The 24,375-nt window shown below is 38.0% G+C and overlaps 1 protein-coding gene across 1 annotated transcript in view; it reads right to left on the bottom strand.

Annotated features, from left to right (window-relative positions):
• The window catches only part of FARSB (phenylalanyl-tRNA synthetase beta subunit), a 42,038-nt gene extending 17,916 nt beyond the window's left edge, over window positions 1–24,122 (bottom strand). Inside the window, exons 1-15 of the mRNA XM_009276636.1 lie at window positions 24,029–24,122; window positions 23,339–23,394; window positions 22,021–22,175; window positions 21,407–21,479; window positions 20,813–20,928; window positions 20,222–20,372; window positions 18,683–18,791; window positions 16,245–16,315; window positions 14,843–14,904; window positions 14,705–14,756; window positions 13,051–13,112; window positions 12,411–12,618; window positions 11,904–11,984; window positions 8,866–8,958; window positions 6,587–6,704 (exon numbers count right to left, since the gene is read on the bottom strand). Coding sequence (XP_009274911.1) covers window positions 6,587–6,704; window positions 8,866–8,958; window positions 11,904–11,984; window positions 12,411–12,618; window positions 13,051–13,112; window positions 14,705–14,756; window positions 14,843–14,904; window positions 16,245–16,315; window positions 18,683–18,791; window positions 20,222–20,372; window positions 20,813–20,928; window positions 21,407–21,479; window positions 22,021–22,175; window positions 23,339–23,394; window positions 24,029–24,122 — 1,501 coding nt within the window. The remainder of the gene's footprint in view (window positions 1–6,586; window positions 6,705–8,865; window positions 8,959–11,903; window positions 11,985–12,410; window positions 12,619–13,050; window positions 13,113–14,704; window positions 14,757–14,842; window positions 14,905–16,244; window positions 16,316–18,682; window positions 18,792–20,221; window positions 20,373–20,812; window positions 20,929–21,406; window positions 21,480–22,020; window positions 22,176–23,338; window positions 23,395–24,028) is intronic.
• Between the last annotated feature and the right edge of the window lie 253 nt (window positions 24,123–24,375).

Here is a 24,375-nt window from a genome sequence, read left to right as displayed (position 1 = left end):
CTGAAAGGAGAAATAAGTATGTAAAATGGCTTCTCTGACACACTTGTCATAAAGTCTGAGGAAGTAATGGGATTTCTTTAACCCACCGGAGTCTCACAGTCAGAACTGTAAAGAAAGATTTAAAGTATCCTATGCCTTGAGCAGGAAATAGGCTTGTTAAACGTAAGTATTTTCTACACAGTGACAGGTACCAAGTGAATAGTTAAGTGTTAAAGAAATTAAAAACAGACTAGCCAAAAGGTAAATACTCAGTAAGCATCAGGAAAGTTGTGGTGCTGGTGGGAAAGCTAAATATTTATAGAACTCAGTTGCAGAATAACTACCAGTACAAAACAACTAGCCCACAACTTGAAATGAGTAATAATATTAGCATGGTGATCTATGAAAAGATCTAAATTCACACAGCTTTCCAAATCACAACTGATGCTTTTCATGATCATCTTGGACATCCCCGAAACCAAGTGACTATGAAAAACATGCTGTGCTTCACAACCTCAAGACTGCGACACGAGTGTCCCCCACTTTGGACAGTTCCCTAAGTCAAAACCCTGCCTTCTCCCTGCTGTAAGTTTTCTTACATTATTGATTTTGTCAAAATCCATTTTTCTTTTTTTAAACTTCCAAAATGAATATATAGTAATATGTTGTTATACTTGTACTTTTAGGCTAGACCATTGCAATGTACACTGTCTAGGACCACTGTGCTCCACTTCAAAGCTTTACTCACTGTGGATTTCAACGTTTCCACTTTTTGAGAAGAATGATCTAGGAACAGAGTAACAAGTGTATTGTCACAGCTGCCAATTAGTAGCAGTGAAATTCAAAAGACTGATTAATGTAGTAAACTTGTTTATTGCCCTCAGGTCTTTACCTTCTCAAGGTTAAAGTGCAAGCATGCGTTCAGCGAGGCTGGCGTATACAAGGGCAAAGTTTGCTGAAACCAGGGAAGGACTCTTTATGTGACTGTCCTCTTCTTCTGGACATTCATATGCTTCGAAAGCCTCTTAAGTGTATACACTGCATTTCAGTTTGGACCAGACCTGCACTTCTGAAGGAAATCTCCTGATCATCCCCACTTACCGTGCTTCTGTTCACACTGTAAAGCAACCCTGCAGCATATAAACCAGAATCCTTTCAGCTGCAATTCAAGTCAGGGCAGGTGTTCCAGAAGGGCATCTAAATACTTTCAATCACTCAAGGGCATTCAGCACACATAATCAGACCAGAGGTAGTCAAAAGGACCAATTACATGCATATAGCATGGACTGTGAGTCATCGGCTGATCCCCTTCTATACTGCACTGCTTCATAATATTGACATATAGTGCAATATGTTACAGCCAGGTGTTCATGCATAGATTTCTTCCCTTTCTAGAGAGTCCTCTGGCATCTGTGGTCTCCTAGTTGCTCATGTCTAGATGGCCATTCTCATATTTAACTCTTCCACTTAATGATGATTAGATATGGGGAAGAAACATATTTACTGACAGCAATTGAATTACCTTAAAAAAAAAAAACAAACAACAAAAAAAGGAAATCCTTCAGATCTATTAATACTTGTAATGTTTGAGGGGAAAGAGGGAGTAAGAACTTCTTCAGTAGTGAAAAAATTAAGAATGAAGGACTACAAAGAACAGCTCTCCCTGGTCTGCAAGTTAAGGTACGGCAGCACCATGTGACATAAGGTTGCACGTGTAGGGCTTTCATATTTCTTTCCCAGAAATTACCCAAAAGAAATGTACATGAAATCCAGCATATGCCAGGGTGAATTGTGTTCTTTATACAGTCAAATTGTGTGCACAGTGGGCATTTGTCAGGACCTCTGGTCATGAAACATCTCAGCTGGACTTAGTGTTCCCTGAAAAAAGGCACTGCGCTACATGCTGCCCAGAGAAAGAGTGTGGTTAAAGATCCCTATACAGTTAGTGACTTCATGGGAGTTATAGCTGCACCTACAGTCTGAACTGTACTTCCACGTAGTTCTGGACGTTAAGTATCAGAACTGAGCACCTCAGACCTCAAGAGATGGTTCTTTTCTACAGGCACCAATCATTTGCTGCTGCATTCGATACGAGAACTAGGGGACATGAAAATAAACAGGAGCCAAGCTCAAAACAAGGAAAGGAGTGGGTTCTTCAAGCAGCATGCAGTTAAGGAGTGAAACTTCTTCCCCATGGGATTTTGTGGATGCTGAAAGTTTACACAGCTCAGAGGAAGCTCATAGGAGATAAATCTGTTACTAGAGGCAAAGAACCACGTTTGAGTCAGGAAGTCCCTGAGCTACTCGTGGCCGGAGAACAGGGGAGCACTCTAGAAGTATTATATGCTCTCATGTGTTACAGACAGGTTATTGGGCTAAACGAGCCTCTGGTCTGACCCGCCATTGCCAATCTTTGTGCTTGATGTACAGCAAGACTAAATACAAGCAGAAACTCTAGTGCTCATTGGGTGTTCCCTGAACTGTTAATATCTACCACATAAGCAAGATGTAAATTTAATTTAAAAAAAAAAAAGTCTAATTTCTTATTTGGTCCAATGAACCATTTAGTAACAAAAATATCTACCAAAAACTAAACAGTAAAACATTTACCAAGTGGCTAGAAATACAAGGATTAAAAAAGACTGCAAAATACAGGAGCAAGACCCTACACAAAGGATGAAAGCATGGCCTTTTTGAGCCAAAAGTAATTCAAAACTTCTAGAGCAGCAGTTTGGCAATACAGCTGCAAGTTTTCTCGACAGTCACTGAAAGCTGAACTTACTGTGGTAGTAAGTCTGTATTTTGTCACTCAAGAACTTTTTCCTGTCATTACGATAATTTGTAGTATTAAATAATGCTGGCGAATCCAGTCCTGAAGTTACAATGGCAACACAGAAAAGTAAAGGCCACAGAGAAAATATCAATAAATGCAACATCTGATTTCTGGTCTGAGTACGCTGGCTGTTCAGTCCCATCATTATGCATCTCTGTTTCCAAGCTCTTCTAAGATACCAATTAGTAATACACAGTCATGAATGGTGGATAATCTATTTTCATGTTGTACTGAGCAACGGAAAAGAAGAAAATGTTTTCTCCTTCCCCAAGTTTTTATTTGTTCCTAAGACAGCATGTTCTTTGGGCTAGACGTTCAGTAGAATGATGTTCTTTTTTTCTGCAATTCATTACGCTAGCAGAATTTGTGACAACTATCTGAATTGCATTTCATTATTATTCAGATAGTCAATGCTGCCTTCAGATCACTATTCTTAACTAATACATCAGAAATAAACATACACAACAATTTTTATACCTCATGTTTTCAAGCCAACTGTAAAAATCCTTGGTAAAGGAAAGGATACACTTTCAAGCATTTCAAAAAACAGTGTTATAAAACTTACTCCTTTACAGAGTTATATTACAACACAAGAAGTTCATTCACAACAGGCAACAGGAAGAAAAAAGAAAGTATTAGGAACTGCATGCAAAAGCTGGCGGATGTTAGAAATGCTTTGGTTCTTTATAACTCACTTAAGAGATCTCTTGTGTCATGCCGTGAAACAATTCTATTTTTTAAATGAGCCTGCCAAGTATGTCAACCTAAATTATACATATATATTTCTGAGACTTCAAAGCACTTCCTGGGGATGCTGCTGAACAACAATCCAAAGGATGGGCAGCTGCTTAGGAATATGTGAGCCAAAAGAGTGCAGAGGAAGATAAAGCAGTGTTGTACGCTGCCCCCTCCCAAATTAGAGATGCTTCAGAAAAATGACTGGGTGATCTGCAGGGGGGCATCTGCTCATTTAAACTTGTCTCGCAGCCTCACAAAAATCCCGAAGTATTTTCTGCATGTAACTAACCTTTCTAGACAGTTTGGCAAAATGCTTCAAAATATGGCAGCAGCTGTAATCACAAGTGATGTAAATTATGCTAAATGTGTGCTACCATAAGCTTGCCAAGATCACTGGTCAGAGGTGACTTTCTAATGGATTAATTTCTTACAAGGGTATTCTCTGTTAGGCCTGGTGGTGTAAGGTGATGATTTATATGCTGAACTGGTGTAACTATCCTACCAGAAGTGACTATCTAGTGTTACAAGCTAAGCACACAAATGCTGTGTAACATACTCAAAATCAGCACTTTTCCTCCTGCCTTGAGAAGAAACATTTCTGCTCAGATTTGGTTCCATTTAGTTATATTAAATCTGGCACACGTTTTGCTAATTTAGTACGTCAAACCTTTCTGCCAGATATGTCTAAAGAGAAGTATGTTCAGTTCACCTTGGTAAGCATGAGTTCTGTGTAAGAAGGTATTTTATTAAAAACCAGTGTGTTTGAAAGAGCTAGGTTCATTCACACATGAATGACTACAAGATGCCATTTCAAATACAGTTAATGTCAGTACTCTTTTGACCCATACTTTTTAAATTATTAATTGGAAATTCTGCATGCCAAAATCATGAAATAATAAAATTAAATTAGTCAGTCTGATGACATAAGCCTTCTGCAGGAAATCTCATTCCATATGTGAGAGGACAACCCCACATTTTTCAGTGTTTGCAGAGTTACCAGTTATTTCTCCCCCCCCTCCCCTTTCAAACTGTTTATTAGGCAAGTTTAATTTTGGAATTAAATTTAGGAAAGACAGTAGTTATTCTAAACACAACATTAAAAACAATTTCAGATACTGTTCACAGTCTGCAAGTGCTCAACCCATGAGAGGGCTGCCCAAGAGCCTAGGGTACAAAGCTGCTGCCTCAGAAGTTTTTATCTTTCATCTGTTGCAATGATTCCCGTCAAAATGAAGTACACTACAAAATCAGTCTTTATAAAACCATTAAGCAGCCATCCACATAAATCAGGGCTTTCAAGAGCTACAATTAACACACACGAAACAAAAGTAATCCATTTAACTTGCAAATTTTGTAAAGCCATAATATTTTATAAATTTTATAAAGCCTTATTCCAAGATAAATAGCCCCACTCTTGGTTCTGAAGAATGCTGATGCTATCCTGCCATCTGTACCACGTTTTTTGCATTCTAGCTAACTCCATGCCCAACAAGGAATGAGCTGCACCACCAAACTGTCTGTATTTAATTAAAAAAAAAAACCTCTACACGGTTTGCTAAAACTGCTTATTTTGCTTGGCAAGGCTTTTTTTTTCCCTTTAAAAAAAAAAGTAATCTACAAATTAAATTCATCACCAAAGCAATTTACTTGCCATTTTGTTTATGCCTTACATAAACCTTTGTTTTGCAGATCCCAGATACCTTAAACACAACCACTAAAATCTGAAACCAGATAATGAAACAACAGAACCATTTCTGCTGCTGAATTTAAAGTCATGTCAGCCTTTTTCACCGAGAGGCAAAACTTCATTCAGAGTTGTAACTCAGCGTACAAGCGCTTCCTCCCAAAAGTTGTAGCTTGTGCGCTCCTTTTCCCCTAATACACCATACAGAAAGAAACTAATTGGTAAATTTTAGACAAATTTTTAACATTTTAAAAATCCATTTTTGCAGTTCATTTTACTGGGATACATTTCTCCAGATAAAAAAGATAATCTGAAATTTTGATCCTGTACAGTGAAATCAATGCAAAGAGGCCCCATCACACAGGAAAGATTTCACTGAAGCTTTTGAACTAGCTGCTTTGGCTGTTTCACCTAAAACAATTAAGGTTACAGAACAATTCAAAGGCAGCCACGCTTTTTTAGCATAGTTGGAGGAAGTGGAAAGATAAGGAAAATCTTTTTAGAGATGAGAGGGGAAATTTTATACTGTGGAGCTTTTTATTTATTTATACATTTTTATATACAGACTTGCTCCATTCTTTACCCTGTATCTGTGCTACAAATCTAATTCTTCATATTGGTTGTCAGTTTTCCAGAAGATAATTTTGGAGAACAAATACAAGCAATTCTGTTTAAAGAGGATGGAAAGATGGAAAAGGGATTCCTGCTGAGACACACCGACCCCAGTATTTTCTTCTGAGTTACAGCTCTCCAGAACAGAATCAGTCTGCAAGCACAACTCGCCATTCCCAGGCTCGAGGCACGCTGCTTTTCAGTTGGCACAGCACTGCACATCTTTGAGACTGCAGCAGTTTAAACAGGTTCTAGCACTGTAATAGCAGCACGCCTTCGATGTTTACTACATTCCAAGGTTTGTGCCACTTGAAAACATTACCAGCAGGGAGTTTCTCTCATGAGTTACAGCCCTGATAAGAATGCAAAGGAGCACTAGATTAAGAGCAAGTAAAAATGGGTGCATCAACATAAGCAATTTAGAGCAGGTTCTCTTTTGATGCAATATTGTCTTGCATTTATTCTTGGAGTCTTGCAGTGTTCTTGACAGATTTTAATGGGTATTGATGCCTAAAAGTATTTACAAGGTACTCACTTGCACTTCTGAGAATCGTATCTCTAGCCACTCTAAAATCTAGCCTGTAATGCCAATCTCTTAACTCTTGCACGTAAATCAAAAACCAGAATGTAGTATGTAGTGACTATTATATTTCTAAAGAAATACAGATTTACTTACTATTACCATTTAGTATGTAAACATATATTTCCATTATCAAAGATTTTGAGGAACCTTCTCTTACCTGTATCAGGATCTTTTACTACAATGTCAGAAATCTCAAAGAGTTTGAGAGGCAAGGGCATCTTTCGGTTAGCCGCAATGGTTTTCAGCAGCCCAGGAAGGAGGGTTGTACGTGCCACCTGCAGGACAAACATGGTTGCTGCGAGTGAAATACCTTCCAAAATAGCTCATGTTAGATTTCTTAATTTATTGTTTTGCTCACTTGTAACAGGAGTTTAAAAGTAGTCAGGTGCAAATACTGCACTAATCTCTTATGTTTGAGCATCTTTGTTTTAGAAATATTAAACCTGAAAATGTACATTCTCTGCACGTTCTTTCTACTGCATTTTCTGAAAGAAAATATATGTGAGCTTAAGGATAGGTATCATTTCACAGATGCTTGAGCTGCAGCGCAAGGTAGAAAAACAAACAATACAGAACGAAGTGCAAAAAAATTCCCATAAATTTCATCTCACTTATGCAAAAGGTGAACACTAAGTGTTATTTTGGAAATATTAAATGCTATCTGAAATGTTATCTTGATAAGTCCTGATAGCAATCAATGATACAGGCAGAACTTTAGTAACAGAAATGGATATATTCAGATTGCAGTTGTGGACAACCTGAAATATGTAGAAAACGTATGCAAAGAACCAAGGCAGGAGGCAATCATATTAGTGTTCTTACAGATACATTCATACATATTTCCTGTGTTCTCCATTCAGGTATTTCCTTAGAAGTGCACCATTTTTATTTATTTTTTTTTTTCCAAACTGGAAGAGTCTGATTCAAAAAAATCTAATGGAAAAGAGATGGGAGTGACTGTCTGCTGCTTGACTGCAGGTAAAAAGTTACCACATGCTCAGCCATAGTTACTTCTCATCATTAGGCATGCAGCATTTCTGTCTATTTATTCTACTTTTCCTAACCAATGAAGAGTTCCAGCTGCACACTCGGCTGGAAGACGGTCCCTGGCATCATCCTGCCCTTGTCTTGCTGGCAGAGGATAGGGGATTGGGGAAAAGCCATCCTGAGAATCCCATCACAGTTAACATCTAAAGCTGAAAGTTTACAGTGCATCACAATGAGTAATCCTTCCCAGTTTTCAGGGAGGCCTACAGATTTTAAAAGCTTGAGGCTATTTTTGCCACAAGGAATATTCAGCCAATGATATAACTGCTTAGCAGCATTGCTACTGCAAAGGCCTGCAGTCTTTGAAGAACAGGAATCTGAAATTGTGCCTGGCTAGAGGGGCTGCCACTGTTTCTCTTTTTGTTCACACTCAGTATTGTTCGTTCATGGTACATTCTATATTGCTCAGTTGTAATCACCATGCCAAATCACATATATGAACAGGTGATAATAGTCTAAACAGGTTACAACAGTGTCTTGCATGACTGCTTAGTTGTGGTACCAAATAGAACAGAAAATATACGAAGGCACCCAGAAATTTTGTTCCTGAATCTGAGAGCAGCAGAAGACTGGTTTTAGTATTAGAGATAAGATCCAGAAAGGTATTTTAGACACTCAGAGAAATCAGACTTACTGAAGAAGATCTTGAGGAAAAAACCCACAAATCACAAAACATTAATACCCACAGACTGCTGAAACTTTTCTAAACCTTTCTAAAGAGTGTTTACGTTTGTATTTCTTAGGTTAGAAACAAAAAAAAGCCTTTAAATTTCCCTTCTCTGTAAACTAAAGAAAGCATCTTTTTAAAAAAACACTCTCTAAAAGAAATACAAAAACCATGGGTACACTTTTAGGTATTTTCAGAATTGTTGAGAATACTGTACTTGAGTTATTCTCTGCTGTAGCAAAGATCAAATGATCTAGAAATGGGTATTAAAATACTTAGAGCAATACAGAATTAAGGAAAAAAAAGAGTAATAACAGTTAATAATTTTTAAAATACCATTTCCTATCCAGAGCTCAGGAAGTTTAGAGATTGCCAGGTCTAGTAGTTCCATTCATATTGAATGGCTTTCCTAAATGTGGGAGTTTATCAATCATCTGGGATTTTCTGTAAAGCTCAATTTTGCCACACGCTGTCATACAGAGCATGGTTTTACTTTATTGAAAAGCTCATAGTATTTCACACCGAGTAAGGTATTTCTCAGTGAAAGAGTAACAGAAAACGACTGCTAGCAAGTTGAGCACATAAATATGTACAACCTTCTTAATGCAGGAAAAGCAGCTCTATAGTTTATAAATTTTATTTCCTGTTGGTTCCTTTCTTTCCTCTTTAAATATAGAATCTGTGACAATGTTGCTCTCAAAATTTGACCTGAATTATCTCACCTGAAATTCTGCAGTTTTGGGGTTTGCTATGCGCACTGCTTTTGTTGCAGAGATATCCATGCCAAGTTTATCTGCAATGTCTTCTTGGGAACACTGAGAGGAAGAGACAAAAAACCACGAAGGTCAAGTAATTAAAATAGACAGTAAGCCAATGATGAAATTTGGTATCAAGAATGAACAATGCAATTGTAGCACTTGCTCTGAGGCCCCATAATATATGCTCTCATGTGCAACACCCACTCATAATAAAAATTAAGCCCCAGTCTTAAGACTAAGTAGGCAAACTGGTTTATCTACAAATGTTAATTACTAACCAAAATAAAGCTAGTTTAAAAAAAAAAAAAGGCAAGTGTTTATTTAGGCTTCTGTCATGGATTGCTGTCATCTGTTTTAAAAACAGAGGCTCAGATTCTGCCCCCTGACTTGCAGTGGATATTTTATTCTGAAAATAGCACTTGCAAAGGGAATGGTACCCGAGCTTTCTCACAAAGAAAACAATCCCTTGGGGGCTACTTACAGAAAGTAAAGTACTGTCTATGAAGAACGGGTCATATGGCCAAGCCTTCAATTTTCATAGCTGCATAGGATTCTCATAGTTCATTGTTGTTTTCATTTTCTTGAGTTGGGAGTATTTTTAAAGCCCTTATTCTCAAGGTGTAAAAGCTGGTCAGTAAAGCAATACACATGCACTTTATCAGGCTCAGACAATGTCTGTGCACATACAGCAACAGATGCTACTGATAAGATCCACATATAGATTTCCAGAATTTATAGCTTTATTAATGTATTAAAGAAACCAATAGCAGACTAGGCATGTAATTGAGGATTTGCTAGTATACTGCAGTCTCCCAGAAGTGTTCCCTTTGCACTGGCAGCACTCCGAAAAGTGTGTTGATAGACCAAATGTGAGGAAAATGAGCAGATGATACCATCTGAAAAAGTGGATTATTGCATACAAAAAAAATAAAATCTTAAATGAATGGTGACCTTAGGAGGAGAAAACTGTGTTAAACAGTTTTCAGATGTGTATCTAAACCATGGTATGTTACTGTGATTTAACTAAATGCATTTTGGCTAAATTGGCGCTCCTCACAGAAAGCAATGTTATTGTGTACAAGTGTAATTTGGGGCTGAAACCAAGAAACAGATTGTAGGCACAGATACATAAGCAGTGTTTGTCAGATAACACTGGGCTACAGAATGTTGTAACATAAATGATATTTGTCATAGTCATAGGCCTCACATTGGTGTTTTAATAAAGTGTTGGTGACGGAGCAGACTGTGGGTTTCGTCGTGCCACAGCAGAAATACAAATATGTAATGTGATAACATGATATACTGTGTGATCTTACAAAATTCTGCTGTTGCAGTTCATAAAGGTCCTCAGTTGTAGTGATGTAATACATTCAATGTTTTTAAGCGTATTACCTATTCAGTGCTGAAAAAATGGAATTATATTTATTAATGAATAAGGAAAATCTATAGAAGCTTGACCATGTTATACATGTTATTTCCCCAACACGGTACTACCACAGGTAGTCTGAATATCTTTGTCAAATACTAGCACTGCAGGAAGTAATACTGGTCACTGTCCTGGTTTCTTAAATGAGTTAATAACAACATATTAAAACTGGAATATATTTTTCAGACTTTAGAATTAGTCCAAATTTTGCTTTTGAACCTCCATGAAATCTGAAGTTGTTAAAATTTTATTCGATCCATTTGGATTACCAACTTTTGTTGCAATACCTGAACTTTTCAAATGCGTGGAAGTGTTTTAGGAGCCTGCATCACTGTCTCTGAAAATCTTTGAGTAAGTTATCAAAAAATAATCTGTGATCAGCTAACTACCTCTTAAAAGGTTGTGTACTTTCAGGGATGTATACTTCTGGCCATCTAGTAAGTTTTAAGTTCAGGAAAAGGTTGAGAAATTCCACAGAGGTTTTAATACAATATGTGATGGTAGCTCCCCATATGCTAAGATGCCCACAAATTGCACTTTAAGGCAAAGGCTTTGAGCAGATCTTGCAACAGAAAGGATTTTCTAAAATGTATAGTGTATTTTCAATAGCTGACTATGCCAATCTCCACGTACGGACAGTTGCCATAAGCATTTGGAGGGCATGGGGGTGTACTTAATTTTTTTTTTTTTTAAATAGTACGTTCTCTGATCCACTCCACAACTATGGCAAAGGGGTATGAACAAGTGGCCATGACAAAGACGGTGTTTCCTGCTGAACATTTTATTTCAACAAAAGAATCCTGCTGCAAAATTTCAGTATTAGAAATTACGCCAGCCATTAGTACTGGAGTGGCACATGCTGCTCCAGAGTCCTAATTCTTTGTAAAAGACTACTTCAATGGCTTTAGCAAATAATATGAATAATACCTGCAACCAGTGGTAACAACGATTACTATATTTTTATTTGTTCTTCCATGCAAAAAAAACCACCTGTGAAATTTACAGAGGAATCTGTGTCCCCTTAGTGTGCATTATAACTTTTTTACAGGTATTCTTAGAATAAACTCTTTGCTGACTGAATAACTACGTATCAGCTTGGTATCTAATGCAAGGAATCATGGGCAAGTGACAATACTAAAAAGAGACAAATAGAAACAGGGTAATCTCTAAACTGTAGTAATATCCACCAGAAAGTACTAAATTTTTGTTTGTTTTCCAGATTATCAAACTATGATGAATTTCACATCTGGTGATCAAAGTCTCGAGAGAGACTTGCTGTCTTACAATTTCATCCTATCAAGTTAAACTAAAAACAGTACTTCAGCAGCTATTTTCGCTTCTATACTCAGAACTACATGCCACATTAACAGTGACTCATTCAATTTCTCTGACCTACAAACTCATAAAATATTATACTGTAATTCCAAAGCACTAGCAAACAATCACCTGCCAAAACAGTAACGGATAATACTGGTACATTTACACAACAGCATATCCTCAGACCATCCTCTGCAGTTTTGGCTGCATCGCTGTTCCAACACGCAACTAAGAAAAATACGAAATCAGTATAATATACCAGGGCAAAAGTGAGTGCTTCAGTGAATCCAGCAGCTGCCAAGTCCAGCCTCAGAAGTTCTGTGAGCTTATTGAGGGGGAGCTAAAACGAAACAAAAACCAGTTTTCAACTGCCATCTAAAAACATTTTTCTATTCTTTCCCGAGGTGATTCTGCCTGTTACATTACGGTGAATTCACTAGGGCGGTACTATGCTTCTGTGCTTAAAATTTTTGAAAGCGTCAGCCAGCTGCCTTTAGGCTTGCCTGAGGAAATGAATCCCCCAATTAGAGATTTAATATGGGCTCCCTACTTAAACCCTGTCTTTTTTTCAAGTACCGGCAACCACTGGTCTTGGACTTACTCAGATCAGCGGGGCATCTGTTTTGTATCCTATCCATGGTAAATACTTCTTACGGCAAAGCATGTCAAAATATTTAATTCCTAGGTTCTGTTTTCCCCAAAGCCCTTCTGGCATGCACTAGTCATTTACTGACAACAGAGCGTTTATTTGAAGGGGCAATCTTACTTGATTAGCTATGGTGTACGTTTTCGGAATAGTCATCTGAATGTTGTTATAACCATAAGCTATTGCTGCATCTTCTACGATATCACATGCATGGATAATGTCCGCTCTGGTAGGAGGGATTTCAATCTCTATATTGTTCCCATTCCCTATGACGTGTGACTTCAAACACATCCTAGTCAGCAGCTTTGCAAGGCTTGATGGAGTTTCACTGAAACAAGACAAGAGAGTAGTAATTTATGGATCTTGCAGTATATCGACTGGCTTTTTAAAGTAATCAATGTTTCTGCTGCATTGCCTTATATCCTGAAGAATCTCCAGGCGCTTTATGGACTGTACATAGACTCAGCATTCCATCAGAACCAGCTCAGATTCTGACTCCTGAGACGGTTATTTTGCTTTACTTCCTAACAGTTGTGTGAGGCCATAAAGGATCATTCACCTTCCTTGAAAACAGGGGAAGAAGTCTTACAGAGTTTATCTAATTACACAAGCTAACCCCTAAATTTTTGATAAATTTAAAAAAAAAAAAAAATCACAGTGTAAACATTTTTAGAACAATGCAATAATCCATGTTTTCTAGTACCTTTTTCGTGATTAATGTTTATGAGTAAAAACTATGTTTTCATTTGCAATAACACACCTGATTCCTACTTTCTTGTTAATGAGTTCAGGTTTCACCTTCTCTTTTCGGTAAGCCAGTTCCTAAAAAGAAGGACAAAGCTTTTCAGCATACACAATGCCTGCCATTTCTACCTAAGAGGATTCAATTTTGACATCTTGGTAATCTAGCTTCTTCTAATTACAATACTAAAATGACATCCACGGAAGACAAGTGTGGAGTATTAGGCTAAACTTAGTATTTTAAGATAATAGGATTTTTGAAAACATATTATAGCACGTGATGCAAAAGCTGTTCTCGGTTAAGCTAGAAGGTTGAATGCAGCATGAAATCCCTGTTATTGAAACTTCCGATCATTTCTGATATAGGCAAGTAACAGTTTCTGAAAGTTTCTAGTCACCAGTTCATCCTAAGTCAAAGCCCTAAAGCAGTGAATGGTCATGCACGAGATCTCATGGCCTAGTACAGATCAAATGACTTTTAGGAGGAAAAGGAAAGAAAACTTTCTATTTCTGTATTGGCACAGAAATATCTACCGGTATTTTACTTAAAAAGTTTGCAACATATTTAAGAAAGTTATTTTGTATGTATTTACTTAGTTTCTAAAGTTTAGTTTCTAAACTTCTAGATAACAAAAATCCTTAAAAACCTTAGCATCTAAAACTTGGGGGATTTTTTGCTCCATTTTCTCTAGGGAAGCTACTTTGGTTACTGCAGAGATTTCTGTTTTGCTGGGTATCTCTTCAGGATTCTAGGTCCTTCCTCTGTTGAGTAAAGCTGGCATTGCTAAAAGAAAAAGCTAAAATACCACTAGAAAAACTCTCAGTAAAAATAAGTTTCTTTCCTTCTAAACAGTTTGTACTTGCTTGATACATCTGATTTTATGAACTCGGCCAGATCTCTGTTTGTCTTCAGTTACCTTCAGGAAACAGGAGGAATTGCTTTCTTTATACTTATTAAGAGAACAAAAAAGTAAGACTCCGTTACTGCAGAGAGGTCTGCCTGGGACTCTGAATGCAGGCAAACCTGCACTTGAAGTCAACATCCTGCCTTATAGAACTTTATATAGTTGGAGTTTATAAAGTGAAAGGCTGAAAAATCCAGTGTTACAAGGTTATTTTAACTGAAGGGCGTTAAAGCTTCCAGATCTGATAAGTAAGTTATGCTGAGGCTGATTTCAGTTGTCCACTGGTTTAAGCCTGAAGGACCTCTTCCTGCATTCGTTTTTCCTGATTTGGAACACGTAGGTTTTAAAGGCTTTAGACAACAGATTGTGACCTTTGATTGCAATCTTTACTTGTTCCTGAAACAGTTTGTATCACGTGAACTCTAAACCACAACAGGGGGTTACCACTCGTAATTTTAAACCCTACCCTTCTTTTTGGAGTATCAGGCTATGCCAGTAAGCCTGTATTTTTAGCCTTATCATAAATTAGCGGAGCTTCAGAATGAGTTTCCTAGATAAGGGGAAGCTGGACCTGGAGTTATTTTTTGTGGGGCTAGAGAAGGTCGATTCACTAATATATAGAAAGTGCCAAGCTGAGCTTTCACACTATACCTCAGAATCAGTATATACTGCTTGTGCAGAAAAAGAAGACAATGTCACTCTTACCAGGCTTTGTGTAAATAAAATCCTTTCCCCAAGGATACTGAGACACTGTATCACCATGCTTACCGGGTAGATGTGGGTCTTCCCATTAGGATAAACTACTTCTGCTGCTTCAACACTGAGAGGGGCAGAAAAACAGAAGTAAAGATGTTTTTAACACATGGCCCAAATGTAATGTCTTTCTGACTGGAGATTTATACTCACCTGAATGGCTTCTCACAATATTCACTGAACATCGTGACTATAATATCAAGAACAATTTTTGCCTACAAAATAAAGATAATAATCACATTGAAATCTGTCATCTACTTGTGTTGAAGTAGACGAAATACCTTAACAAAAAATGGGGAAGAAAAGATCTTGTCTTACACTCTCTTCATTCTATTCTATTTAATAACTTAACAACCAAAATCCTAGCAGTCTAGAATACTAGATTGAATTGTAAAAAATGTTTTTCTTCTGCTGCGAAGACATTTATGCAAAAACTTGAAATCTTTGGTTTTCAAGGTTCTGAAGCATTTGTGTATCTTTGCTAAACTCTGTTCTGAAGATACACAGGGTCTTTATTACCAGTTGGAACTGGGTCTTCCCAACTTTTAGTCTGATTAGTCATTTCACTGAAGTTCCAAGTGAGAATGCAGGGAAGGACTGTGCATTGTTTAGAAATATATTGTCAAATAACCTCATCTGCAAACTCTTTTGTTTTACAGTTAATATTTTAACAGATTAGTATAACAGAACATAATCATGAGATTCAGATCACCTTCTCAATCTACAAGGGTTGTTTTTTGATGCCTCACGGTATAATTTCCTTCACGTAAACAGAACAGCATTATTTTTTTTTTTTTTTTTTACTATCAAGGCAAGCAGTAGCAAGAAGCAGTTATTTATTAGTTTGCTTAGAAGGCACTCCCCAACGTGCAAATTTGTGTCGTTAACATATCATTGTGTAGTAGGGTAAGTTAAAAGCATTTTTGCTCTGAAGCATCAAGATACACACATTAGGGAAACTATCAATGAATGCACAACCTATATTCAAGAACAGGCAATTAAAACTGCCAGGCTTTCATGCTTCGGCTTTGAGTTACAGAATTTGCATATGGAAAGACTTCGATTCAACAATTATTTGCACAGCATCCCTGCTTGAAAAAGATAACTAAGAAGAAAAAGTGTCGTCTTCTTTCCCTCAGCCCAAATTTGAAGTAGGAGACAAAGTGATTCTTTACAAAGAGTATTCTGGCAAAACAGGCAGTCTTAGTGAATTTTACTCTTTTCGAAGCCTTTCAGATTTAGAAAAAGTGCTCAACAACAAAAAAAGCCCCTAATTTACTTAAATTACTTTCTCGTACAAACTGAACACTTGCTGTCAACGGAAAGACACAGTAAAAACAGAATCCAGTGAAAATACAACACTGTCTATAGAGCAAGCCTAAAACTGTGTTGAGGGAATTCCACATAGCCCTACAACTATCCTGCCCTTTTGAAATGGGAGGCTGGCTCCATAAAGTAAATGCCTGGCTATTGAAGGTCTTTGTGTTGGAGCCCTATCACCTAAAGGGAAAACGATGATATTACAGCATATCAAAAGCAGGAAAGATTAATTTACCTTTGTAATATCTGTGCCTGTACATTCAATAAACACATTTCTGGTGTTTACGCTTATTTTTGTATGATCTCCTAAAACATGTGAAGACAAAAACATGTTAAGAAATGTTATTACTTTTCTTGCAATGATACTGACTCCTTCTGTGATTCAGAAAGATCATTGTCGTCTTCCGCAGCTTAAAAAGCCACCAGCATTCATAATTCTAATAGCACCTCTTCTTATTTTTAAATTTATGAATCAAAAAGAAGAAAAAGACAGACCAGACTCATTGACCAGGTTATGCTTTACGTTGAAAGACACACAAATCTACAGGTATCTCAGCAACCATTTGAAAAAGCAAACTAGCAGACCAGTGGCCATCTGCTGGTTGCAAAGTAGTTCTGCACCTCCAGAGCATCTCACCTCTCCTGGCTTTAGTAACATATTTGCATCTGATGCGTGATGTGCGTAAGAAAGCAGCCTTGGACAGGAATGAATTAAATGGTTTTAAAAAAAGTGATTTAGACTGATGAATATCCATAGCTACTTCTGTGAATAACCAAGATCTCTTGACACTGTCTGCTGATACACTCTGGGTTTGTCTGCACTAGTGATTCAGGTCCTAGTATGGGTTCCTTCTAGGCATGAATTTGCTTTGTGTCCGTACCGGGAGTCATGAGGTGTGCACTGAACCACATCACCGATGCAGCCAAAACTGTTTCTCATCTGGAAGCAGCAAGGTAGAACATACACTTAGGGGCATCACCTAAAGTGTCTCTCTTGCAGATTGGATGCAAAGTCCCCCAGTAGGTGGTTCCCTACAAAAGTGGGGTTCTGTTAGTAAGACACAACAATCTAGAGCAGCTGTACAGAAGTCTGCCTCGTATTGCCTGCTAGGTATGGATGGATTCATACCTTGAATGAATTTCATGGCCGGTAACCATGCAGCGTGGACATACGCAGTCCTAGAATTGTATGGGATCGTGCCAAATCCAACCTCTTTGTCCTTCTCGCCTTTCACTGCACCATTGACTAATGCAGATGCACCCCACAGGAGGCAAAGGGAAGCAAACACTTGGATACACATGGGCATTCTTGCTTCCTTTGTTTGACCCTGAGCAAGTCATTCAGCTTCTGTGTTTTAGTTTTCTACCTGAGAAACTAGGTCACAGCTAGACTGAAAATTAGGTGCACTGAAGATCTTAAGGCTGAGCAATCTTGTATTCCCTTCCCTTTGATGCTGTGCTGTACCTCTTTGCAGACGGAATATATTCAGCATTTCTGGACTCACTTCAAAGCAAACATAACCTTTCACTTAAATGCTTGTAGATAATCCAAAAAACCAATACAGATGTTTACATTTCATTATCTGTTTAAAAAGTACCTTTAACCTGGAAGCTTCTCTCAAACACTGTTCTTTAAAATAGAGACAGGTATTAAATTTAGCTCAACCTTTTTAACTGATAAAATGTAAACAATGTGCAATGCTTATACATGGAACACTCCCAAGTTGGAATGAGCCTAACAAAGAAGGATCAGACACAATGGTTGACACCACCTTCAGTTCAGAACGGTTGTTCTTACCAGTCCCTGCCACAGAGTTTGAGCTGCCTTTTAAGAAGATTTGGGTTAGCTGTTTAAGATATGGGTAAGGTCAATCAGGAAAAATACATTCAAAGAAGTTATCACTGCAGATTTTATTGGTCAGTGTAGGGAAAGTTACTGATTCTTGACCTAAGTATATAGGTATACTGAAGTATCTTTGTTAAAGGAGTAATTCCTACCATGTCGTTAATTGGCTTCAGTAAACGTGGTTCTCAAAAATCACCCATAGTTTCTTTTGCATTCAGAGGAAACCCATGTTTAGAAACAATGCAAAAAAGTCTAGACCAATTTATTCTTTTTAAGCCATTAAAGTCTTCTGGAATCACTTGTGTGACAGCAAAAGGATCCACAAGAACTGGTTCACACTGCTGAAAAATACACTGGGCTTAAGACCTAGGTGAAAAGTTCCCTACTGTGACCACATAAAACGGAGTACAAAGCAGACTGTTGCAGTTACCAGTTTACAAAATAGTTTCTTACACGCTTCTTTTAGCTGAATGTCTGATGAACAATGTTTATGTATGCAAACAAAATGCTTTCCTAACAAAGGTTCCTGTTGCAAGGAACCTTTCTTGACTTCTAGAAGGGTATGAGAAGCTAAATGCAGAGGTTTGCAGTGGGACTTTTACATCCTCTTGATGAGGATGAGAAAAGAGGAACACCAGCAGGCTGGGGAGGGAGCCAAAAATTTGGCTGCATTTAAACTTAAAGAAGGAAAGAAGACTATATGAAATGATAAGTGAAACAATTTTAAGAAAACAGAATAATCCTTATTACACATCAACGTTTCTGTTAGACACTGACTCACACACAAAATAGCAGCGACAGTATAAACTAGTCATAAGTAATCTTACCATTGATGATTGGTGGCATGGACAGAACAACACCGTTGCTGTCATAAATGACAGGATAAAGCGGCTTGTTTTCAATTAGGTGTAAATAGTGCCGAAGGTGGCTGTCAGTCTGGAGAAACAAAGCATAACCTAAATTTCACATTAGCTCACTTGTGAACTTCCATGGTGCCACAATCCTTTACTGAGAGATTAATGGGAGTTTTGAAAGAGGGAAGGATTGGGCTTCGGGCTAGGTACTTCACTAGCAAAAGCTGTTTGCTCTCAGAAGAGGAAAACTTTGAAATAAGAGAACTGGATTTTTGGTTTTCTTCAGAAGTGTTAAAAATTATTTCTTTAAGGATTCTCTCAAAGATGCATAGGCCATGCTGTCCAAACGATGCCTTTGTTCACCTTTCATTGCCAAACCCACAGGCACACATCCTTAGTTTATAGAACTTTCCTTAGAAGTGATAAAAATTAGCACTACAGTACTTTAAGTTATAAATTTCCGAATACTGACGCATTTATGCTTAAATTTGATTCAGAATTTACATCTGTTCCAATGACACAGGTATATGCTGTACCAAAACCATCATTTACTTTTAGTCTCTCTGATACCCCATGTTTCCTAGCTCTCTTACTCATCTTTAGTCAGAGATCTTTGAGGATTTATTTATCTCTATGGCCAGTATGTGTGCTCCAGCAGGGCTGCATATTGTAATGACAGTGATAATAGTATCATTTTCAAATGCTGACATTTAAAGTGGCCCACATAAACATCGTAAAATTAGACCCGATAGAATCTTTTCCTAGCATTTACCTGGTTTCATCAGGTTGCTGGGCCAAGAGCAGTGCCAGTCTTAACTTGAGCCTTTTACACAGCTACGCTTGCCTAATATGTAGTTGGGTAAATAATTGAACATTTTCCCCAAGTAAATTGGACAAATTAAAGTACTGTTAAAAAATGCCCACATAAACATCGTAAAATTAGACCCGATAGAATCTTTTCCTAGCATTTACCTGGTTTCATCAGGTTGCTGGGCCAAGAGCAGTGCCAGTCTTAACTTGAGCCTTTTACACAGCTACGCTTGCCTAATATGTAGTTGGGTAAATAATTGAACATTTTCCCCAAGTAAATTGGACAAATTAAAGTACCGTTAAAAAATCTGATCTTGCCTACCCCAAGCTTTTCTCAGCTTTATACACTGAGTATCTTACCAGTGTAGATAGATAAATATACAACCCTTTTACAGTATTATTAAGAGCATCATGAAAAGCAGTCTTCGTGTTGATAAATTAGAGGGTTAATATCAAACCCACTAAGAGTTATGCTTAGCTACAGAACACCATGATGTATCTTTAATGGACAATAAAAATAAAGTATTACTGTGCATTTCTCATGAATAAGCAAAATGTGGAATGTTCACTGGCTGAAGCTACAGAAGATAACTGTGTTTTACTTGTAAGAACAACTCTTAATAACAAGGATATGAGAGACATTGAGCCTTTGAAATTGATCTTCCTGCATTTAGTGCAACCAGTCTGAAAAGTCCCACTTACCCTATACAGATCCATAATTTCTGAAGCTGTGTACTCCTGGGATTGATTCAAGGGCTTGAATTTAATTTCGGAAGGTGCTTTAGCTGTAAAAGTAAATGGACCAGAGATGGTGTCCAAGTCATGGGTACCTATTGCTACTAACGCTCTTCTCCTAGAAAGAAAGAAGGCAAAATAATGATTTTACTAGTAATATTTGGAGTTCCTTTGAGATAATATCTCATGATGCTCTACACTCCTATGCATCCATAGAACTTACTGAAAAAGCAGAAGGGCAACTTTGAGAAGCCTAGAAATTATTTTCATGAATAACATCTTAACGAATGTTAACAACACACCTAACAGTCAAAGGCAAATCCAATGGGACTGTTGCAAAACGCTTCTTTCTCAACTGTTGTAGGAGCTGTAACAGCTATTTATGTTGAAAAATATTGAGAGCAGGCAGAAACAGGCAAGAAAATAAGAAGGATCAAGAGAGCTGCTATAAAACATTTTCCTTAGCATAAAAATAAATATAATGCCTCTCTGCAACAGGGATGTGCAATCTTAACATGCACATAGACACTATATGCTACTTTAAATTTAAGCACTAACCTGCAAATATTTTGGTGTAGTTTTTCTTGGAGGTCAATGAAACTATCATAACGTTCCTTGGTAAAAGTTATATTACGAAGGACTGCAGCTACAGCATGAGGACGGACTTGGACAGTCTGCAATTTACAACAGCAACACATTATAAATTTCAAGTACACAGAATATACAAAACTAAAACGGAATAAATGTGCACTTTTGTCATAAAATCCTCTTTTGTAAAGTAGTAATCAAAAGGAAAATTCATGGAAAGACACCAGAATCCCAAAGGGGAAAAAACCCAAACAAACCCACTCCAGGTCTGGTAGAGACAAGGAGGTTTCCAATATACTTCGTAATGGCCCAGAAGGTCAACGCAATGTGAGCATCTGAAACTTTGATTTGATTTGCTACTAGGTTCACCCAAAATAATTAGTCTATTGTTCCTCCCCTTCCCTAGAAGTAAATCGCAATGAGTAGAGATAATTAAATTTCTTTAGCTCTTGTTCTGCAAATAAGATTTCCAGTCTCACTGCTCTTCTAAAATTGGTACTGATACCTATCTTGCTAGTTCAGAAACTCTCAACAAATTTACAAAGGTGCAGTCAGCACTTTTACCTCTTCAGTGATAATCAGCCTCTGACCTTCACCCTGAGCTGGTATTATCTTTTCGTACCTAGGGAGATTTATCCTAGAATAAAACCAGAAATAAGTCTGTATCTGAAAGAAAGACAGTTCCCCAAATGCAGGAAACTTTAGAAATGTAGCAACAATTATATGTAGAAAACTTTCACTGTAACATTTCTTGGCATGTAAATTAGCTTACTGTTTAAAACTTGTTTTCTATGGGATGGTAAACAGATTACTGAACTAGAAAGGAAGGACTCAAGAAGATAAAGTCACAGCAGAAAAGTGAAATAAATGATTTGTTTTGGTATTTATTACAGAGGATCACAAGGAAGTTCCTCTGCAGGCGTTCTTTACAGAGGGTAAGTCTCAAATGGAACAGCAGTTGAAAAATTTTTAGAACAGATCCAAAACCCAGTAACATTCTAGTCTAGTTTTTTAAAAATATACAATAGATCCTCTCCAGAGGAAGATCTGACAAATCTGATCTACACATGAGATCGTACTCAAAATCCAAGCAAGTGGCAAGTTTGTTTACTGACCAGAAATGGACTCTTATTTAAACAAATAACAAACCACACAAAAACCTCACAACTCTGCATTACCTTTCTTTAAAGACCTGCAGCCCTCGGACCAACCCTTCAAGGCAAAGAAGATCGTAACGGTTGGCGGGAACATCAATTTTATAGAGAACGGTATCAGATGCGCCCTTTGCCTTTTCTTCACCTTTTTCTTTACTTATAATGTCTTTCTCAGATGTCTGAAATTAAGCAAAAATGTCTTTTTAACCTGAAATATCTCAACATTGACAGGAGTATGATAGTGAGATAACACAATAGGAAAAATTGTATTAATTAAAAGTTTAAAGGTGTAATTTGGATTTATACAGCAAATGGACACACCAAATACCAGAAACGATGTAAAATCTAAATCTTTCTCAGATTCGGAGATTGTAATGCAGTATACCGAAAAAAAATTTCACTATTAGAATTTGAAAAAGAGATTATAGAAGCAAGAGTCTGCAGGCTAGCAGATCCCAGTAGAGAACTGAGACCTTACTTTGGCAATCGATCGGCAAATGACTTGTCATATCAAGTCTGTTCTGAGATAAAGCATAACTTATGATGTTCAGATGTCTTTTGATAAACGTCATTAAAAGATCAATTAATTCAAATTAAAAAGCAAAACCAAAACAGGTCTACCTGAACAAGATTTACATGGGTACAGTTAACAGCGCCAGCAAATTTTCACAAGTACAGAATCTAAATCAAAACTTCAAATGTAAATTAGTTACAACTTAGGTAACAATGTCCAGGACAAATACAGTTTTGTGGACATTGCACAGAAGAATGCATACAAAACAAAACCAAACAGACCTTGTAAAATATGTTCAATACATGGCCTGTGGCCATATTTATGCTGCTAAATAAAGTGGGGCCAGAGACTGAAGACCAAGTGGCACAGACTGCCGACCTCCACGAAGCATAGCGATACGCCATCTTGGGGTCTCTCGCTTCCAAGACGGTAAGTTTTGTATGTCTGTTTTTCTTTTCAGATTCAAACCACCTGTGTTAATACAGTCTATCACAACAGTATTTTATAACAGGAACCTAAAGGTATGTGTTACATGCTCTGCCCTGTGGTATGGAGATGCACGAGGATGTTTCAGGATGAAAAGCCTGCTGCGGTACTGCTGTAAGACTGCATAGGCCAAGGGGGCCTTCAAGTCTTGTCCACACTGCTTTTTGTGGATACCTGGGGCCTGGCATCCTCCAAACCTTGCCTAGACATTTTCTTGGTACATGCTAGAGGGCATCGGCCAACACGGTACCAGGGAATATGCTGGAAATAATGCAGTACAAACTCTTCCCAAATAGAAATGCTGTCAGTACTGAAAAAGTAACAAATAAAAATGTTACTTACAATTTCATCAAGCTCCAAACCAAATTCAAAGCAAAGCTCATTGAATTCTTCATCAGCTGTCAAGAAAGAAGGTGAATTTTGGTTAATAAGCAGACCTCAGACTTTTAAAGTGATTGTTTTGTGTTTGCTTTGAATGTTTTCAAACAAGATAACAAATGCTATTTTGAAAAAAAGGGTGAAAGTAATTTAAAGAATTTTGCTTATATTTGCATCTGAGTAGCAGTTTCTTTAGTACATATTGCGTTTATTGACACATTATTCTTACAGTCACAGCAAGGGCTTCTGAGCCTCGAGCCTAGCTTTACTACCAGCTCCTCAGCCAAGTTTGTCAGAGTAACTCTGGCCTGAACAGGTAATGACAACAGGAGGGAGCAATTGGACAGTTTCTGCCAACAGCTACTTTTTTAATCGGTCAGCTTGTCACACAGAGGTTGCATCAGCTGCGTTGTGACACGCGAGTAACACAACCCTGATCAGAAAATGGAGATTTGCACCCATGTGTCTTAAGAGCCTACCAACTCCAGTGTGGGCCAGATAAACTGCTGCATGTCCCTAAAAAAACGCTCTTTCGGCCAAACAAACAGTTCTTAAGCCCCATTTCTAAAGAGCCGGGGAAGGACTGAACGAGAACACAGTATTAGTGGTTTGCTTTGCCTGCTCCCACTTCTTCCCTCTCCTTTTTGATTTAACCAGTTCCTAAAACAAACGGCGAAACTCCAACCAGGAATCGCGATTTGGAAATGCGTGGTTCCGATTTCCTGAGTGGTTTGGACTCAGACAGCATGTATGCGGGCAGAAGGCTGAAGGGTCCGGGGAGAGTAGATGGCTTTGGCGTGCCGCCGGCTTGTGAGGCTGCGCGGCAGCCCTGATGCAGCCGCCGCTGTTGGCCTGAAGCCTGGCCTTCCCCCGGGGGTTAGTTCAGCTCCCTGGACGCGGGATAAGCAGCGAGCGAAGGGGTGCCGTCGGTGGACGGCCGGACTGCCCCATCTCCGCCGCCCGTCAGGGGTTTGCCCGGGCCGGGGCGGGGCGGGGCGGGC

The sequence above is a fragment of the Aptenodytes forsteri genome, unplaced genomic scaffold, assembly GCF_000699145.1.
Source record: "Aptenodytes forsteri isolate BGI_AS27 unplaced genomic scaffold, ASM69914v1 Scaffold1, whole genome shotgun sequence".
Classification (NCBI taxonomy): domain Eukaryota; kingdom Metazoa; phylum Chordata; class Aves; order Sphenisciformes; family Spheniscidae; genus Aptenodytes; species Aptenodytes forsteri.
Note: the sequence above shows the minus strand (reverse complement) of the source record. Positions and strands in the feature narration are given on the sequence as shown.